Below are 15871 nucleotides of genomic sequence, written 5' to 3' on the forward strand. Positions count from 1 at the left end.
TTCTTCTTATCTTCAGCGGTCCATTCAGATCTGTGTTTCTCTATCATTTGAGGAGCACCTTCAGTTATACCAACAGCTGTGTTTGCTTTCATTATCTTCATTGGTCCATCAGTAATTACAAACCACATATCGTCATCCTGAGCCACCAGATGTGCCTGCATACGAATTTTCCAATCATCATAATCTTCTTTGGAAAACATAGGGATTTTGTTGAAAGATGCCATATTATTCAAGAGATATCAATGTTTGAGAAGAACCCGCTCTGATACCAATTGTTAGGATCGAGAAAGAGTTAAGAGGGGGGGGGAGTGAATGAACTCTTTCGCAATTTCTTCTTTAAAATGTATTTTGAACCGTTTTTAGGCAGTCCGAAAAATTCCTTTCTCAAACGGTCGAAAGAGGTGAATTACTAAGGTGTGCGGAAGACGGTTCACTTTCTTTTGACATATATTCCTTAAAGATTTGACAGTCTAAACAACAAGGATTTGAATAACAGATAGCATTTTGCACAAGACAAGAGACACAGTATTTTTATGGATGTTCGGAGATTGAATACTCCTACGTCACTCCTTCTTCCTTTGGTAGGAAGGATTCCACTAAAAGACTTTGACTTTACAATTCGTTTGTAACAGCCCAATCCAATCAGGACTTATTCCATTGCCTGAATTGGAACTCCTAGTGATCACTTTACACTTCTGGATTTAAGAACTCTCAGTTCACCAGATTTCCAAACTTTTAATCAAATAACCGTAGGTTATTGATAGAACAATAGTTTGTTTTGGCAGCACGAAAATATCCTTAATGATCAAATATGTGACTGTGGAGCTGCGTGCAGAAGAGCGATAATGAAAATGTAAACTGTGAAGGCGCTCTAAAATCTCTGTGAAGGCAAGCTGAAAGACTTCTTTCAATCAGTGTTAGAGTTGTGTAGCTTGCCCGTTGATAGCTTGCATTCTTCTTAGATGATATAGCCGAACGATGTAACGGTCAAAAAGTACAGTTATCGTAAACCTGAGCTTCTGAATCAGATGAGTCACTTTCTCATTTATGAGCAATAAATGCTCGCATTTAAACTTCCTTTTGCTTATCATAATTTTGAAGCTCTTTACTTGATGTTTACTCCTTTGGGCGACTGTGCATACATCAATGGGTTATGAAGACTGTCTCTGAACGTCCTTTCTGGGAAAGAGATATAAATGCACATCCTCCTTGGAATTGATGTGAGATCGTTGACTTCGAGAATTTGAATGCATTCAACCGGTCAGAGAATGTCGTTTAGCAATAAGTAAGTCTCTTAAATGAAGCGGCTGAAATCTAAAGAATAAGCGGTTGAAAATTAGCGGTTGAGAATTTCCAGCAGCGGTTGATTTCTAATTTGTCATACACCAAAATTCCTGAAATATCATTCTTTAACATCTAATAATACAACTGTTTAAATTTCATAAGCATCTTATAATAGACAAAATTAATTTGATGAAATATTGTATAATTCAATTTGAATTTCACTACTCGGTTAAGTGAATTTATTTGGATAGTAGTTCTCTATGTTACCATCATATATCTCATGTATTAGTTTGTTAGCCAGGTTAACTAAAAAAATAGACAAAAACAACCTCTTAGCCACCTCGGAATCTATCGAGATAATATTATAACAAATAAACTGCAATCGGCTCAATGTCCCAATTTACTAAAAATGCACAAAATTTATCTATTGTGTCTACAAAGCTTTAGAATTGTTCTCACACCATTAAAATAGAATGAGAACTATACACAATTTTTTTTCCATGTATTTCTTTTTCTGAATGGAGAATTTTTTCTTTTTATTTATTCTTTGAGAAATATTGATATTTTATATGGTATCAATATATTGCAAACCATGAAGTAGCAACATAATCACTATATAACACTTAAAGGTTTACACATACAATTTTCCAATTTCTTCTTCATTGTGTTGCGTTGAAATTTAAATATGAATGATTCTTGATCTTAATATTTTACTTTAAATACGCCTTCAAATGTATATGTATATGTTTCATGTCACTTAGTTAGACCTAATTTAAAATATCTAAAAAAATGTGTTTGAATTATATCATAATACGCAATATTATTTTTTTTTAACATGTTTTTTTCATCTATTATGTTGTCATAAATTTTTTGGTTCAAAATTGATTTATTTCTTAACTACATGTATGAAGAAACAATGAGTTATATATTCACAATATAAATCATAATTACCCTTTTCGTAAGAACATTACGACCCAACATACGATGACTTTGCTCTTTATTTTTATTTATTACCGGAGAAAGTTTTTTAGTGAAACAATGTGTTACCATTTTATCTATCAGTATCCCGTAACTTCTTTCCCGTTAATCGCGAAGAATCATATAATTAAATAATATATTCCCACTCGGGATTCGGGCCCTTTATACGTCGGGGTGAAGCAAAAATTCGGTTAAACCGATTAACCGACCGAACCGAATTTAATTCGAGAAATTCGGTTCGGTTTAAATCGGTTAATTCGGGTTTCGAAATTTTCAAATATCGGTTAATTCGGTTAATTTCGGTTCGGTTTCGGTTTTTGTAAAAAAATATCGGATTTAACCGAATTATTAAATAAATAATTTTAATTTTATTTTATTATGTTTTACATGATAATTTTATACTATTTTTATACTTTAATATTGTTATATTATTATTAATTTTTTGATGAATAAAGTGTTTTCTTATGATTACAATAGAATATTAATTATTAATTATACATATATATTTTTAAAATTTTACTTTTTTTAGAATTATTAATTATTAATTATATATATAATTTTTAAAATTTTAATTTTTGTTAAAAAAAATCGGTTAATTCGGTTACCGACCGAAATAACCGATTTTAATTCGGGTTCGGTTAATTCGGTTTTTGTGAAAATTCGGTTCGGTTTCGGTTAGTCAAAAAAATTTCGGAATATTAAACTCGGTTTTCGGTTTAATTTGGTTCGGTTTGTAACCGAATTATTAACCGAATACTCACCCCTTATTTATACGGTTATTATACCCCCCAAATACAATGGATACCTCTACTGTAGCAGAAGTAAGCCCCAAGCCCGAAACGCGAAGTCCAAGAACAAAAAGTCTACATACGACAGCGGGAACCCAAGCCAGCCATTTGGCGGGAATCAAACACCTTCCTCGTACAACAGCAAGTTACCCAACTATCTATCAACTAAATTCACGAGGTGTTGCAATGCGTACTTTAATATTCTTCAAATCTGTAAAGAAATGGAGAGTACCGGGGTGGTGCCAAGGCCAAGAGTAGCGGTGGTGGTGTTTCTGCTCAAGGGAAACAAGGTGTTGTTGGGGCGGCGCCTCTCCCCTGTTGGCCGCGACACCTTCGCGCTTCCCGGGGGCCACCTCGAATTCGGTCAGTGAGTCTCCTGATATTTCTTCATTTCCGTCCCTGAAGTGACTTCGATATATCTGCTTCATCAAAACTCAAAAATCTGCATTCTTTTCAGGGGAAAGTTTCGAGGAGTGTGCGGCCAGGGAAGTGAAGGAGGAGACGGGGCTAGACATCAGTAAAATCGAGTACTTAACCGTCACCAACAACGTCTACTCGAAAAACCCGTCAAATCCACTGCATATCGTCGCCGTATTCATGCGTGCAATCCAGGCTGAACCGACTCAAGTTGCTCAAAATCTGGAGCCGGAGAAATGCCAGAGTTGGGATTGGTATGACTGGAAAAATCTCCCGCGACCGCTCTTTGGACCATTACAAGCTATGGCGGATAATGGGTTCAATCCATTTCCTGCTGACCATGAAAATGATTGAGGACTTTTTTAATCTGGGAATTTTCTTGCCTAGAAGCTCAAATGCAATTACTACAAACTTTAAAATGTTATTTACTTGTTTTCATCAATTCACAATTTTGGAACCAATTGAATCTAATATTTGTTTATGTACGATGACATTTGTATGGATAAATTATTAGACAAGCCGATTGAATGACTCGTTGATGCAGTATTTGAAGAGCTCTGCGGCCATTTTTTGGGAATGTCTCGAAACGGTTAAGTTGGTCAAATATTGTTTTAAAATTTTGGATTCAGAGTTCAATTTTCTTTCTCACGTAAACGTGACACTGTTGATGGCTCACTCGTTACTGCCAAAATTAAATAATGAATGTAGTAATAAATTTTTTGGTTTCTCTTAGACGAAAATATTTGAAAAATAGATTTGAAATTAAACTAATCTGAGTCTATTTCAAATTTGTCTCGATTATGGTTACATTTACTTTAATTAATTAATTAATGGGTAAATTTGAAATTAACTCAACATAAATTTATGCAAAAATTCCAATGAATTTTAAATATATGACCTCATATTTCTTAATCCAAACACGCCCATACGAAAAATACAATCAAGTATTTTGAAAAGAAGTTTATTTGGTTTTTTTTTCATGGTCTTTAAGATATGGTAAAAAAAGATATTTTTTCGTATCATAAGAAAATATAAATTCGAAGTCATATTAAAAATAGAATAAATATATGATGAGATGATCTTATAAATTTATATTTGTGAGACGAGTTGATTTGAATAGTAAAAACTAATAATTTTGATACAAAAAATAATATTTTTTCATGAGCGGATAGAGTTTTACGTGTGCTTTCATATAGGAACACAGTCCATGAAAACCCGGAATTTCTAGATCACTTCCACGAGGCGACCCCTCAAGCCACACTTGGCTTCTCAACATTGGAAGAAGAATTCGGTTGGAATTGGGCACCTGAGGGCTATTCCATGGATATTCGCTTGGACTAGTCAAGCAAGATTTGTTCTCCCTTCATTGCTCGGGGTTGGTGCTCTTCATCGCTTGGATGTCTGCGAAAACGGTCATGCCGAAGATCTATGAGCAATATACAAAGATTGGCTGTTCTTTCAAAGCACTATCGACCTTATAGAAATGGTTCTTGGAAAAGCTGATATTCCCATAGCCAAGCATTATGACGAAGTTTTAGTGTCTGAGAGTAGACAGGAACTTGGAGCAGAGCTGAGGAGGCAGCTTCTGACAGCTGAAAAGTTTGTGCTTAAAGTTACAGGACGTGAAAATTTATCTGAAAACAACAGAACACTTAGAAAGCTGATTGAGAGTCGGCTCCCGTATCTACAGACTAGATCCTATGAATATGTTTCAGGTGGAGATATTGAAGAGGCTGAGACGAGATGAGGATAACCACAAACTACGAGATACACTTCTAGTAACGGTAAATGGTATTGCTGCTGGTATGAGGAACGCCGGTTGATGAATTATCGGCAGCTATGAAAATCTGAAATCATTGATGACGTTGCGGTTTTTGAGTTTGCTTGGTTGGATATTACAAAGTTAGGCTGTAGGGCCTTGGAATAAACACGGTATATAGGTAGATGAATGGTTAGTTTTGGTACTAATACTTTGATGGACTACTTTTGTTGAAAACTTGTCACGCATTACCGCGATTTTAAATTTCTTTTCTACGACTGTATCTCTACATAGCACTTTCATCTGTAATTTATTCTCCCCTTTGCTTCTTAAAACTTCTCACGTCCTGTTATCTCACGTCGAAATCAGTAAAGATTATGTTCCAAAAAATTGTATTTGCATAGGTGCTATACCAGGCATCTGATGCAGCCAGCATCTTTCGAAAAGAGGTTCACAGCTAAAATATTCCACTTTCTTCTGAAATTTAGAGCCAGTGGTGGAATTTTTATTCCATCCACACCTTTCAAAAAAATTATAAATACCTACAACACGCATAAAAATGTAACTAAAACTCAGATCAATTAGGTGAACAATTAAACTTTATCTGCCAATAAAACAGCATAAAGATGTCATCAGTTAAAGTCGAAAAACCAGTTGGATCTCAATCAGCTGGTTCGGTCAAGAAAGCTCCGGTCTCCAAAGCGGCTCCTCCCAAGAACGAGCAGAAGCCTCGGGAGCCTAGGAAGAAGGTGAGAACCCTCAAAATGGCTCATGGTTAAAAAAATATAGTTTGATTTCTTAAATAGACATATAAGAAGTGTAATCATTTAATTGTAAAAAAGTTAATCAAAGAGGGTGCGCTATCAACTTGTGCTAGATCTGTTCTTGCTGATTATTATTTGGATTGCTCGTAGGGATCCGGCACCAAACCAGTCGCAAAGAAGTGAGAAGAAGGATTGGAGGACTAAAATGAAATGTTGGCTTGGACTTATGTAACCTTTTGTTTCACTTAATAAAATCATGTTATATAGTTGAAGCACTAATCAATTCTATTGCTGTTGAAATTCTTGCAATATCATTTGAACACGAAATCGCCAATTTTTTTAAGAAAATCCATCCTGGCGCGATTTATCTGATATGAGTGCACAATCTACCGTTATAGAACTCCTGAAGTTTACTTTCGAGAGCAAGTTGAATCCTAAGAGATCGTGCAATCGTTTGATTCTTTCCTTTCTGGGACCCGAACAAGTTCTAAAATATTGGATGAATTGATGAACATGACCAGACCTATAGAAATTAATGAAACTTGTAATTTAAAAATATTGTGAATAGCATTTGGAAATTTTTCATTTAAACCTATGTTCAGGCTGATAGGCCACCATGAGAACGGGCAGATTCGGCCTGATTGAATAATCGCAACCATTCGAACATCATGTCTCTGCCAACCCCTCATTGGATCCTGAATCTCATTCAGATTAAATCGGAAAATCCACATAGCCACCCCTCATTGGATCCTGAATCTCATTCAGATTAAATAGGATTAAATAGGCTTTTGCACAGAAGTATATTTTTTATAATGCTTTCAAAAATCCAAGAATCAAATCCACATAGCTACACAAAAACTTCACAATCTTGGCTACTAAGAATGTGAAGTCGTTTTTCCAACCTGAACAAACAAATCTGTAGTCTTCCCTTCATACAGGATACACTGAGCTTGTACTCCCAAGCTTTGAAGCCTCTCAGCAGAACTTTTACTGCAACCAACTTTGAGCATGTCAAAACTGATATAAAACTTGCTTAGAGACGACTTGCATTCGGAAAGAACTATGTACACGATTTCTCTCTCGCTCTAATCCAAGATTCAAGAATTTTTATTTTGAGTACTTGTAGTTTATCTAAATCCATCTAATCGCTTTATGTATTCCTTTACAACAATAAATAAGATGTTAGCCACATAATATATAGTTCAGAACTTATTACTTTTGATACCTGGAATCAGAGGTTACAAACTATAAAATATAATTTCATTCACTTAAACGTTCCTCCATCATTTCACTCGTCGTCACTTTTTTGTGGGGTACTATTGATGGTATGGTAAAAATCCTATCATACCATCAATTATATTTCAGGGATATTACAAAATATTACATGGATATGCACAAATCTAGTTGCCATATATTACAAAATTCCATATCACCAAATACTCTACACCTACAGATAAAGGGCTCCTAACCCTAATCAATGTACGCTTTCATGTACAATCATTTACGCTAGTTTCGTAATTTTATTGGGTGTGATTTTTATGATCGTATCAAAACCTATGTAGATGTCAATTTCCAATATGTGGAATCCACTTTGAATTTAATAGTAATAATAATAATAAATTCAGGTTAACTGTAATCTATGCAAGCCACTATAACATCTCTTTCTGATAGCTGTACTCCTAAAAGAGAACCCCACGCTTTATAACTGTGCTGGACAGAAATGATGGTTTAACTGATTGTATTAAAACTTATGGTTTACAAATTACAAGTACAGTAAAAAAATATGAAAACATTACTACTTAAACTTACGGATTAAATGTCAGATTCTTTCTCAAATAATACTTTGCAACATAATTCTACTTTCTGAGTTCCATTATCTTCTTGAGTACTTCTTAACGACACCAAGTTCAGTTCTTAAGTCTAATGCTGCTTGTTCAAATAAAACTATTCTAATATATGTGTCAATGGTCTTGGAACTTATATCACATGGTGTATTATGTACTCTCAAGTGCTAAGGAAAAAGGAGCATACTTGTCAAGCTTTGTGAGATAAAGAGACATGTAAGAGTTGATGTATACTATATTAACAGAAACCAAAAGAGAAAGCATACTCAATAATCCAAGCTCCACCAGTTACAAATGCAACAACCGGCTTTGGTCCATCACTGTTTTTAGGCAAATAAATATTAAGCCTGCTGTAGAAAATCTTAGTCGTGTATCCCGTCATACAGAAAATACAATATCAAATAAAAACACACTCTAAGAAGCCGGACATGTCTGTTGTTCAGTTATCATAATAAATGCAGTTGATTAGAATCTTACCTGTTTCTTGGTGGTCTCCATAGCCTATACCTCTACGTATTCGACTAGAGTGGACGTAATGAAAGCAACTGCACAAAAAGTTATATTGTGTTAGATAATGAATTTGTCATATTTAGCTTCCACAAACATTGGTAAAAGAAAGTACATTGAAATCCAAGAATCAAGAAACATAGAACATATACTACATATAAAATCAACATCCGAAGTCAGAAGGTCTTGTCAAGAAAAAATGGTTACTTCAACATAAATGCACGATTAATACATGTCCAGATGGCAAACCTTGAACAAAACCAGGAAAAAGAAGGAAAGCATAACACCCAAGGGCAAGAAACCGGATGATCCATCTGTAACCTACCCTGAATAAAGATAAAAATGATTAGAAAGTGAAAAGAAGACGAGAAAAAAATATGTGAAGCTGTAAGTTGCGCTTGAAATATGGAAATACACAGTTGAAGACACCACAAAGACGAGGGCATATTAGGCTACAATTTTTCAGTTTTACAAACTAGTGATTATGGAATTTTGTTCTGCTTCTATCTTACTTCAAATTAGACACAGCTTCAACGTTCAATTTAAGCAGTTCTAGTGATTGCATCAATAAGCACCATTGCCAAACTTTTGCTTTCTGCTTTTGCACGTAGCTTCATACAGAGTATAAGAAGAACAAGACTAAATGACAAACACAGGTAGGGAAGTATCTGTTAGCTTCCCATTTGACATCCCATCATCTTGTTTGAACTTAAAAGTTAAAAAATTCACCTTTACCCCCAAAACAAGTATTGTTTTAAATGATTACACAGTAGCTAAATGCCTCGATTAAATAACTTTGAACCCAAATAGCAATTCATCTTCTCTAAAGCAAAGCCTACCAGATCCGACCATCTAAACACTTCTTTACTGGAAATGTAAGATCTCCACACAAAACTAGAAAAAATGCAAACATATTCACCCAAGATATCGCCACATGTTGAAGCATAGTTGAGATGTCACGTAAGTATCAGAATCATCTCTACTCGCGTCCTGACTGGAAGACCGCCGGCCGCCAGCAGACAGGGTGAAAAGGGATACCTCACTCGCCACGCGCCTCGGCCTCCGCTGCTGATACGAATCCGAATTCGCGTCCGCGTTGGTGTAACTCGAAGTTCTCGAAAACTCTTGTCTCTGTTCCCTGATCATCCCTTCTGATTTGATCAGCATCGGGGCTAATGCTGAAAAAGGTAAAGAAGAAGATGATGATGATGATGATGAGTGAGAGGTGGTGGGATTATATACATGAAGCATATCTACCATCTCTGGTAATACTGAATCTTTTCACTTGGATCGAATGGAGTAAGCAGGAATCTACCAAGTTCGTTCAGATTTATGACGAGGGAATTTGGCCTAGAAGGAAATTTAGTTTCAAAGATTGTGTGGAAATCTTGAACATTTCTGTGTGGTCACTCCCATGCTTTAGCTTTAGCTGCTGGCTTCGTTGATTGCAGGACTTAAAGGGAATGTTGGGTCCGATACACTTTTTGACACGTATGACCTTGCTATTTGGCATTAATTTTTCTTTTTTTAAAAAAAAAATAAGCTGATCCTCCAAAATGTAATATAATATCTTAAGAGTTGTCCAGTCTCACAGATAAAGATTCGTAAGATTGTCTCACAAGAGACCTACTCATTACCCAAAGGGTTAGGGTCGAATAAATCGACAATGCTATTTTTGTGAAATAAATATTCAAGATATAAGTATAAGCTATTTTTGAAGTGTTCTTGATTAATATAAATTTATTTATTTTTTGCTTGAAAAATATTATTGTAAGATATAGAAGAAAAGCCCCATTTCACCTTTATGATTGTGAAGCCCATGGAAATTGTTCTCAAATTGAAATCTTTTTGCCGGAAACTAAACTGGGCCTTCTTATTGAAAATCTGTGTAATCTGGACTTATAAACACGTAGAAGCCCAAAACACATCAAAGTTTCAGTCGGTATTTTGTCAAAACCAAGTGTACATTCTGGTTTCTATAATTTTAATGAAAATGGATTGACTCAGAACCATAATTGTAATGAAAATTTATGATTTTGACAAAAAATTATATTTTTTTATGAATCGTGTTGGATTGGAGATCCGTATCTCAAAATTGATCCGTGAAAGTGTCTCACGAAAGTTTTTTTTATATATAACTAGTATTTAACCCGTGTGATGCACGGGAAATTTAAGGTCCGATTCCAGCAAGTTTCACCAGTCCAAACGCAGGTTTCAAAATTGTCCCGAGCCTGAAATCACGAATAAGACCGTTAAAAGAGGGTCAGGAGGGTGTCCTAGCGTAGCTCTCCGACGCTCAAGTCAGAGACTGATGATATAAATGGAGAGCAGCTAAGGGTGCTGCTGAAAAACAATATAGTAAATGAATTAAACACTCAAACTTGGGCCTGTTTTCTCTTTGAGCCAAGGATAGTGAGTCCATCCATGGGGTATGATATAATTTTGGCCCCTTTATTTTTTTTTTTATATTTTTAAACGCTAAAACTGTAGTTAGTCTCATGCAGCACTCTTTGTTTTATGAAAAAAATATAACGTTGGAAAAAGAATTTCTTAAAAAACTTGTCTGATTCAAATGGCAGTACTCTAATTTAGCTGTCTTATTTTATTGTTTATAATTCTAATTATGTAATCAAATTCTAAAACTTACCAATCAACCCCACTTCATTTTTTACCAACAGAATGTATTATTAGCCCCAAAAATAAGAAAAAGAAAGGGGAAAATTGCATAGATGACTTTAATCTACCATAACAAGTTTCCTTAAATATGAAAAATAATAAATTTTCCAAGTAGGAATAAGTCACCCAATTCGCCCCGACAAGGAAAAGCTATAATTTAATTCTAACATGAAACAAATTATTGTAGCCTCGTATAGGTATGATTTAATTATTATAATTTTATAAGATGCCATTTTTTTTATTTTGTTGTATATCTGAAAAAATGTTTATTTATTATTTATTAGACGGCCAAATCTTCTTCTTCTTCTTCTTCTTTTTTTTTTTTTAACTATTTGGAATGTTAAAATGATGTCTAAATTTCCAATAATTGAACTGTCAAAATGGGATGGATTCCACTCTAATTTATTTGATAAGGACGTGATTTAATTACCTTTTGGCCCCCTTCGTAATAAAATAAATAGTAATTTAATTTGTTATTGACTTTTCATAAATTTAGTAAAAATATTAAATTTATGAGGAAAAAACCTGAAAATTTCCGTGGTAACTATTCACGCTACAAAATCCGTCGCTAAGACGGGTTTAATAGACAACATGTCGCTAATTAGAGACGGTTTTAAGAAACCAACATCGCTAATTAGCAACGGTTTCCGGATAAAATTGTCGCTAATTAGCAACGGATTTTTAAAATTCTAGGGTATTGTACTCTGGAAAATTGCAAATATGATTCCAATGAAATTTGTAGAGTTTGTCTTATCTTCGAAATCGAAATGACACCGAAGTCACGTAATTTGGTTTAGAGATGAATGAGATACACCCAATTACCCAGAGAATATGCATGCTCAAAGAAATATGGCATACGAGATTCCAAGTGTGACACAAATTTAGGCCAATTATATGATTATATTTGACATAACTATGTGATGATGAATTGTTGGACTTCGAGATGGCTTGCACTTCCAAGTGGAATAATTCGATTTTGATCAAGCATGAGAATGTTATCAACCTGCAGATGAAGATTGTTATTCAATTAATTTCACTAAGCGTTGAACAACTAAAATGTGCTAGGAAGAATGAAAATTTGGTGAGTTTTGGTCAAGTTATGGGAAAAATTTTGAAGCCATGTAAACTGAAATTTTATGAGTTGTTATAGACTAAGCAATTAGGAGTTGTTATAGACTAAGCAATTAGGCAAAAAATTGATATTGTTTAGGTATCTGAATGAATTTATGATATTATTGTGGATGTATCTCACTGATAAAAGATTGATGTGAGTATTGTCAGACGGGCTATCTTGGTGCATGACTCCATTTTGTGGATCTCTTCATCACTAAAACTGAACAAATTGATTTATTTATTCATATCAGGTTTGCATATTGCCGAACAATCTCATTATTAAATTCTCTTTTATGTACTAATGATTTTACTTTTACCTTCCTTTGTCAATTCATATTAAATTACACAGTAACACATAAATTCTTTTGGATTTTTTTATGGATTTTTTTTTCATTCATTGGTGAAGCTGAAAGAGATCAACTTCAGATTTATTATGAGTTCTTTCATCATAAAATAATATCATAAATCCTCATTATTTAATTTGATCCCTATGGAATAGTGACCATAATATCATATGATATTTTTTAAATGATATATAAAAAACTACTATTACATCTTTTATAGCTTTTACTATTTATTAAAGTTGGGTATAATAGAGTAACTAAACGGTCTCACTCCACGATCTTTTTACAAGTTTGATTTTTATCCCTTTCTCTTTTTAATAATTTTTTTACCCCTTCGGAATTTTTCTCATAACCTAACCAAAACTCACCATATTTTTTAATATTTGGACTTGAATTTCGTACCATATTGCAAGAATTTGTATTGTTCATCTTTGTGAATTAATCAATTTACAATATTTCGGTTTTTTGGTAAATAAAAGGAGTTTGTCAATTTCTACTTTATTTTTTATGTATTTAGCGAAATCTTTGCAGCAGTTTACATTTTGTTATGTCATGTCAATTTTTTATAACACTTTTTAATAGATTGCTCTATTTCTTATTCAATTTCTTTTGTATATTTACGTTGAAGTTGTGTATGATTCGATAAAATTAATATTTATTATTACGTTAGAACCAGGGACGGATCCAGGAATAAAAGTTGGGGGGCTTGAACTCAATATGATAAGTTATATATTATTAAAAAAAATTTACATTATAGCGTTCAACGAAGTTGTGCCCTACGAGATTTTAAAACATAAAATTCATCAATAATAGAATTTACATCAATATGTTTAGTTAAATCTCGTTCAATATAGAGTGTCAAACAATCGGTAAGAAAGTCATCCTCCATTTTATTGCGAAGTGTCGTCTTCACATGCTTCATTGCTGAAAAAGCCCGCTCAGTAGTGGCAGTAGACACAGGTAATGTCAAAACAAGATGAATCAATCTAGTCAACATAACATAAACACTTGACCGTCCACTCTCGGTCAATTGCTGACACAACTCAACAAGTGTAGAAACCTTTAAATTCTACATCACATCAAGTTTATAATGTATCAATTCATACTCCAAAGCAACAATTTCTTGATCTGTGAAATCTCCAGGATAAAACTTCTTCGCAAGCTTGCAAATATCATCACTGTTAAATGAGTCAAATGAATTTTTAGGATCTAAAGCTGTACTAAGAGAAAGAAGTTCCACCGATGACTCATTGAACCGAGTATTTAACTCCATCAAAATGAAATCTATTGCTGCATTAAAAACATCAAAGTGGTAATGATAGTGACTGTTATTAGCTGTACTAATAGCGACTGTTATTAGCGATTGTTTGAATAAACCGTCGCTACTAGCGACGGTGTAATCAAAACGACGGTTGTTGAAAAACCGTCGCTAAATTATTAAAAAATTAAAAAAAAAAGTGGGCTGGGCTACAGCCCAGTACAGGCCTAGAATACATCCGTCTCTGGTTAGAACAAAGAAGGTTTAACTTATGCATACAATGCATAAAGATAAATACAGTTTCAATATTATTTTTTTTCATTTATTAGCTGAATTTAGGATACAAATTTGAGGTTTTTAGGGTTTGATCAGAAAAAATAATATTCTTTTGAAGCCCGCAATATCATTTCATGTAAGGTAACAAATTGAGTTTGACAGATTTATTTAAGCTTTAGAATCCATTGTCTTTCATGATTCAAACACAAAATATTTCGGTGTCACGATAGTTTTTTGTGAAAATTAAATCACTCTATTTTAAAAAATAACACAGAGTTAATTTACTCGGTACCCTTAGGCATGCCACGTGAAGCATGATGTTTTTTTTCCTTCTTGGCAAATCATATTAATTCTTTGTTCATTTCAATACGTTTGTTTCATTTTTCGTGTTTTTCGACTTTTTTATTTTCATCGTCTATGAAGGATTGAAGCCGTAGAAACAGCGGTTCATTGGCCCCTTTCTCACCACATGGTAATTTTTTTAAAAATTGTGTTGTTTGTTTACTTTATACAAAGAAATGCAAGCCCTCGCTTGGTAGCATGTGTTTGGATATTTAATTGCTACCACCCATTGAGAGGAACACGGTTTTGTACATATGTTTGTCTTTAAAAAAAAAAAATTCAGCAAGTACTACAACAAAAATGACTTTTCGCAGTGCACACTAAAAGCACGCCGTTAATATTATTATTAACAACGTACATGTTTATGTATCTTTTTATCTGTTTTGTTATGATTTTTTCCCATTATGATTGTTTTCCATTTTTTTATTTGTTTAACTATATCTGACTATCAATTGTCAAAACACACCTTTGATGATTAAAAAAAATAAGTGGATCTAACTATCAATTGTCAAAACACACCTTTGATGATAAAAAAAAAATAAGTGGAAAATGTTTAGCATTACTTCAATTTTCTTTATTTATTGTTTAACTATATCTAACTTGTTGAAATATTATTTAAAATGTGAAAAATATTTGTGTTGAAAATGTGAATGTTGAATGTTGAAAAATAGGTGTTGAATATTGAAAATTAGTGTGTGATGATGTAGGTAATGATGTATTTTATTTTTGGATTATGTGTAAAGATTTCCTATAAATAGATCTCTCATTTGTGAAGAAAATCACAATTGAGTAGAGAGAAAAATATTATAAAGTGTGTAGTTTGGTAAATTTTGAGTGTTTGAGATTTTTACTTTTTACCATAAATTTTTACTTTTTCACAACACGTTATCAGCACGAAGCTCTAAAAGTCCTACATATTTTTCCAAGCTCCAAACAGAAGAAAAAGGTAACAAAAGTAATTATATATATTTTACTGTTATTTGTTTATTGTGTATTTATTTAATATACAATATAATGTTATTATTAGAAATAATAAAAATAAATTTTTCATAAACTTGTTATAAATCCTGGGAGGATGTTAAGACGACATCTCACACTCCCGGCAAGAGATACGACAAGTATAAAAGCCTATAAGGTTTTTAAACAAAATAAATTATGACAGTCGTTATAATATTATGATATGATATATATAATTATTTAAACATGTCTAATATTATATATACCATATTATTACCATAAAATTATACAAATACATACATTTATTCTTTTATTCACCAACGGTCATAAACGGTAACAAAACGGCTAGTTTTTGCCCTATAAATATGATCTCTCAAACTCATTCAATCACCCCAACTTTCTCTTCTTCTCTAAAAATTATTCTTCATCAAATTTTCGGAGAAAAAAGAAGATGGCTTTCGCAAGGTTATTTTTAATTATTTTAGTTATCATACTCACGAGTCTTGTATTTATCGGAGAATATCCTCCTCGTGTGTTTTCTTTATTTTTACGAATACTTGTACT

General features: G+C 33.2%; 2 protein-coding genes and 1 long non-coding RNA gene across 4 annotated transcripts; 2 read left to right on the forward strand and 1 right to left on the reverse strand.

The window, feature by feature from the left end:
* The first annotated feature begins 3092 nt into the window (after positions 1 to 3092).
* On the forward strand, positions 3093 to 3891 carry LOC140829679 (nudix hydrolase 1). Its single transcript, XM_073192984.1, has 2 exons — positions 3093 to 3413; positions 3508 to 3891. The coding sequence occupies exons 1-2, from the start codon at positions 3272 to 3274 to the stop codon at positions 3819 to 3821; spliced, it is 456 nt and encodes a 151-aa protein (XP_073049085.1). The 5' UTR covers positions 3093 to 3271; the 3' UTR covers positions 3822 to 3891.
* Positions 3892 to 4660: 769 nt separating this feature from the next.
* LOC140830560 (uncharacterized) lies at positions 4661 to 9742 on the reverse strand. Its single transcript, XM_073193929.1, has 6 exons — positions 9657 to 9742; positions 9261 to 9519; positions 8591 to 8662; positions 8312 to 8379; positions 6893 to 6980; positions 4661 to 5059 (listed from the first exon to the last, which is right to left on the reverse strand). The coding sequence occupies exons 2-6, from the start codon at positions 9506 to 9508 to the stop codon at positions 5002 to 5004; spliced, it is 534 nt and encodes a 177-aa protein (XP_073050030.1). The 5' UTR covers positions 9509 to 9519; positions 9657 to 9742; the 3' UTR covers positions 4661 to 5001.
* On the forward strand, positions 5079 to 6269 carry LOC140830561 (uncharacterized). Of its 2 annotated transcripts, XR_012117648.1 has the most exons (3): positions 5331 to 5345; positions 5408 to 5975; positions 6141 to 6269. It is a non-coding gene; the product is annotated as an uncharacterized lncRNA (long non-coding RNA). The 2 variants fall into 2 exon arrangements; XR_012117647.1 differs by having other exon boundaries at positions 5079 to 5975.
* Positions 9743 to 15871: the final 6129 nt, after the last annotated feature.

Source organism: Primulina eburnea, chromosome 4 (genome assembly GCF_022965805.1).
Source record: "Primulina eburnea isolate SZY01 chromosome 4, ASM2296580v1, whole genome shotgun sequence".
Lineage (NCBI taxonomy): Eukaryota > Viridiplantae > Streptophyta > Magnoliopsida > Lamiales > Gesneriaceae > Primulina > Primulina eburnea.

Bases quoted from the DNA above. Each gene is read 5' to 3' on its own strand.
- LOC140830560 (XM_073193929.1), bottom strand. From the start codon at position 9,508: ATGCTGATCAAATCAGAAGGGATGATCAGGGAACAGAGACAAGAGTTT. The intron at 8,663-9,260 runs GTGAATATGTTT...TATTCAGGGTAG, and splicing joins AACATGTGGCGATATCTTGG to GTTACAGATGGATCATCCGG. The intron at 5,060-6,892 runs GTTGGAAAAACG...CAAACTTTTCAG, and splicing joins CTACAGATTTGTTTGTTCAG to CTGTCAGAAGCTGCCTCCTC.
- LOC140829679 (XM_073192984.1), top strand. From the start codon at position 3,272: ATGGAGAGTACCGGGGTGGTGCCAAGGCCAAGAGTAGCGGTGGTGGTG. The intron at 3,414-3,507 runs GTCAGTGAGTCT...CATTCTTTTCAG, and splicing joins CGGGGGCCACCTCGAATTCG to GGGAAAGTTTCGAGGAGTGT.